The 3,935-nt window shown below is 51.6% G+C and overlaps 1 protein-coding gene across 1 annotated transcript; it reads left to right on the top strand.

Moving 5' to 3' along the window:
• The first annotated feature begins 17 nt into the window (after positions 1–17).
• On the top strand, positions 18–1,080 carry LOC128689002 (haloalkane dehalogenase). The gene has a single exon (XM_070087430.1). It carries the CDS (start codon positions 299–301, stop codon positions 857–859), a length of 561 nt encoding a protein of 186 aa, XP_069943531.1. The 5' UTR covers positions 18–298; the 3' UTR covers positions 860–1,080.
• The last annotated feature ends 2,855 nt before the right edge of the window (positions 1,081–3,935 follow it).

The following is a 3,935-nucleotide window of genomic DNA, read 5'->3' as shown; positions in this document are numbered from 1 at the left end:
GTTTTGACCTATAGTCTAGTTTGAACAAAATTTTAATTCTCGGCATCTATCAAGCACAAAAAAGAAACATTAATGAAGATCAATGAACGGGGACATAAACCTCTTCTGCTGCATAAATTTAGTGCTTGATTTGTCATGACTATCAAAATAATGGCCAAGTTACAATAATCAGCCTCTTGCAAGGTGCTATTACCACTGTAATTTTCAGGAGACTGGATGTATTATATTCATGGATTATACAACTCTTGGTTCTTAGTTGTAACGCAGATTTTTTATTCTACAGGGAGTGACGGTGGTGATGCAGGACTTGGGTGGCCCAACTGGAGTGAGTGCTGTACTTCGAGACCCAGGGCGGTACCGTCGCTTAGTGTTGCTCAACACTTGGCTTCCTCAAGGTGATATTCTGTCTTCGGTCAGCTCGGTGTGGGAGCACCGGGCCTACCTCTCCTGGCGCTTCCTCGTCCAGGCCATAGGTCGTCACATCTCCGTGGAGACCGTCTTCAAGGCAGTATCTGATGCCCCCGACGACGCTATCCAGTGGGGCTACGGGGCCCCCTTTCCTTCTGAGCTGTACAAAGCGGGGCCCTCCTGGTGGCCACTCATGATCCCCCTGCGGGAGAACGATGTTGTGGCCCGCGAGATGCAAAAGGCTGCTGGGTTCTTGGAGCACTGGCAAGGCCCCGTGTTACTTGGATACAGCGACGGGGAGACTTTCACGCTGCCGGGACGTCCTCTGCTGCAGCGAGTCCTTCCTAGGGCCTGCCATGTTAAGATCTTAGACGCCGGCCACTTCCTGCAAGAGGACCAAGGACCGGTCGTTGCCAGCCTCATTGTATCCTTCATAGAACGAGGATGTTGATCCTGCAAAGTGACTCTCTCGACCCTCTGGGCATAATAATGTAAACTATATTGACGTCTAGTCTTGGCATCTCAGATTATTAAAACAGTATGAAATACTGAAGCCGAGTGAGCCATTTAGCGCAAGGGATGATTGAGGCTCCATCCTCCCTCAGTATTTAAAACATTTAAGACAATGTTTAAGCTTCTCCAATGGGTTGTTTTCCTAAAGTTTTTTTAAAAGTCTCTCCTCACACCTGCACTGATGACAATAAGCTTTACAAAGGCTTTACATAGCTGATGGATTTTTCTTCTATGAAAATGAATGATAGGGATGAAACGGGTGTAGTGGAGCAAACTGAGTCATCCAAGGATAATGACGCTTGAAGGTCACTATAAATTTATTAATCTATTGGAATGTAGGAGCAGTAATGGTCTGAAACAGAGTGCGGATAGATGGCAAGGATAGTGGGATGTTTACTAGAAGATGTTAATGTGGTGTGTACCACCCAGGTGTGGACTGTGTTGTGTCATCTCCCTGGTGTAGCTGTCCTCTCCCTGGTGAAGCTGTCCTCTCCCTGGTGTAGCTGTCCTCTCCCTGGTGTAGCTATCCTCTCCGTGGCGTAGCTGTCACCTCAGTGGCGTAGCTGTCACCTCAGTGGCGTAGCTGTCCCCTCAGTGGTGTAGCTGTCCCCTCAGTGGTGTAGCTGTCCCCTCAGTGGTGTAGCTGTCCTCTCCCTGGTGTAGTTGTTCTCTGTGGTGTAGCTGCCATCTCAGTGGTGTAGCTGTCCTCTCAGTGGAGTAGCTGTCATCTCCCTGGTGTAGCTGTCATCACCATGGTGTAGCTGTCATCACCATGGTGTAGCTGTCATCACCATGGTGTAGCTGTCATCACCCTGGTGTATCTGTCATCACCCTGGTGTAGCCGTCATCTCCCTGGTGTAGCTGTCATCTCCCTGGTGTAGCTGTCATCTCCCTGGTGTAGCTGTCATCACCCTGGTGTAGCTGTCATCATCCTGGTGTAGCTGTCATTTCCCTGGTGTAGCTGTCATCTCACTGGTGTAGCTGTCATCTCCCTGGTATAGCTGTCATCTCCCTGGTATAGCTGTCATCTCTCTGGTGTAGCTGTCATCACCCTGGTGCAGCTGCCATCTCTCTGGTGTAGCTGTCATCTCTCTGGTGTAGCTGTCATCTCTCTGGTGTAGCTCTCATCTCCCTGGTGTAGCTATCATCTCCTTGGTGTAGCTGCCATCTCTCTGGTGCAGCTGTCATCTCTGGTGTAGCTGTCATCTCTCTGGTGTAGCTGTCGTCTCTCTGGTGTAGCTGTCATCTTCCTGGTGTAGCTATCATCTCTCTGGTCTAGCTGTCATCTTCCTGGTGTAGCTATCATCTCCCTGGTGTAGCTGTCATCTCTCTGGTGTAGCTATCATCTCTCTGGTGTAGCTATCATCTCTCTGGTGTAGCTATCATCTCTCTGGTGTAGCTGTCATCTCCCTGGTGTAGCTGTCATCTCCCTGGTGTAGCTGTCATCTCCCTGGTGTAGCTGTCACCACCCTGGTGTAGCTGTCATCACCCTGGTGTAGCTGTCATCACCCTGGTGTAGCTGTCATCACCCTGGTGTAGCTGTCATCACCCTGGTGTAGCTGTCATCACCCTGGTGTAGCTGTCATCTCCCTGGTGTAGCTGTCATCTCCCTGGTGTAGCTGTCATCACCCTGGTGTAGCTGTCATCACCCTGGTGTAGCTGTTATCACCCTGGTGTAGCTGTCATCACCCTGGTGTAGCTGTCATCACCCTGGTGTAGCTGTCATCACCCTGGTGTAGCTGTCATCACCCTGGTGTAGCTGTCATCACCCTGGTGTAGCTGTCATCACCCTGGTGTAGCTGTCATCACCCTGGTGTAGCTGTCATCACCCTGGTGTAGCTGTCATCACCCTGGTGTAGCTGTCACCCTGGTGTAGCTGTCATCACCCTGGTGTAGCTGTCATCTCCCTGGTGTAGCTGTCATCACCCTGGTGTAGCTGTCATCACCCTGGTGTAGCTGTCATCACCCTGGTGTAGCTGTCATCTCCCTGGTGTAGCTGTCATCTCCCTGGTGTAGCTGTCATCACCCTGGTGTAGCTGTCATCACCCTGGTGTAGCTGTCATCTCCCTGGTGTAGCTGTCATCACCCTGGTGTAGCTGTCATCACCCTGGTGTAGCTGTCATCTCCTGGTGGTAGCTGTCATCTCCCTGGTGTAGCTGTCATCACCCTGGTGTAGCTGTCATCTCCCTGGTGTAGCTGTCATCACCCTGGTGTAGCTGTCATCACCCTGGTGTAGCTGTCATTTCCTGGTGTAGCTGTCATCACCCTGGTGTAGCTGTCATCTCCCCTGGTGTAGCTGTCATCTCCCTGGTGTAGCTGTCATCACCCTGGTGTAGCTGTCATCACCCTGGTGTAGCTGTCATCTCCCTGGTGTAGCTGTCATCACCCTGGTGTAGCTGTCATCACCCTGGTGTAGCTGTCATCACCCTGGTGTAGCTGTCATCACCCTGGTGTAGCTGTCATCACCCTGGTGTAGCTGTCATTACCCTGGTGTAGCTGTCATTACCCTAGTGTAGCTGTCATCACCCTGGTGTAGCTGTTATCACCCTGGTGTAGCTGTTATCACCCTGGTGTAGCTGTCATCACCCTGGTGTAGCTGTCATCACCCTGGTGTAGCTGTCATCACCCTGGTGTAGCTGTCATCACCCTGGTGTAGCTGTCATCTCCCTGGTGTAGCAGTCATCTCCCTGGTGTAGCTGTCATCTCCCTGGTGTAGCTGTCATCACCCTGGTGTAGCTGTCATCACCCTGGTGTAGCTGTCATCACCCTGGTGTAGCTGTCATCACCCTGGTGTAGCTGTCATCACCCTGGTGTAGCTGTCATCACCCTGGTGTAGCTGTCATCACCCTGGTGTAGCTGTCATCACCCTGGTGTAGCTGTCATCACCCTGGTGTAGCTGTCATCACCCTGGTGTAGCTGTCATCTCCCTGGTGTAGCTGTCATCACCCTGGTGTAGCTGTCATCACCCTGGTGTAGCTGTCATCACCCTGGTGTAGCTGTCATCTCCCTGGTGT

This window comes from Cherax quadricarinatus, chromosome 21 (genome assembly GCF_038502225.1).
Source record: "Cherax quadricarinatus isolate ZL_2023a chromosome 21, ASM3850222v1, whole genome shotgun sequence".
Lineage (NCBI taxonomy): Eukaryota > Metazoa > Arthropoda > Malacostraca > Decapoda > Parastacidae > Cherax > Cherax quadricarinatus.
This window is presented reverse-complemented; position numbering and strand designations above follow the sequence as displayed.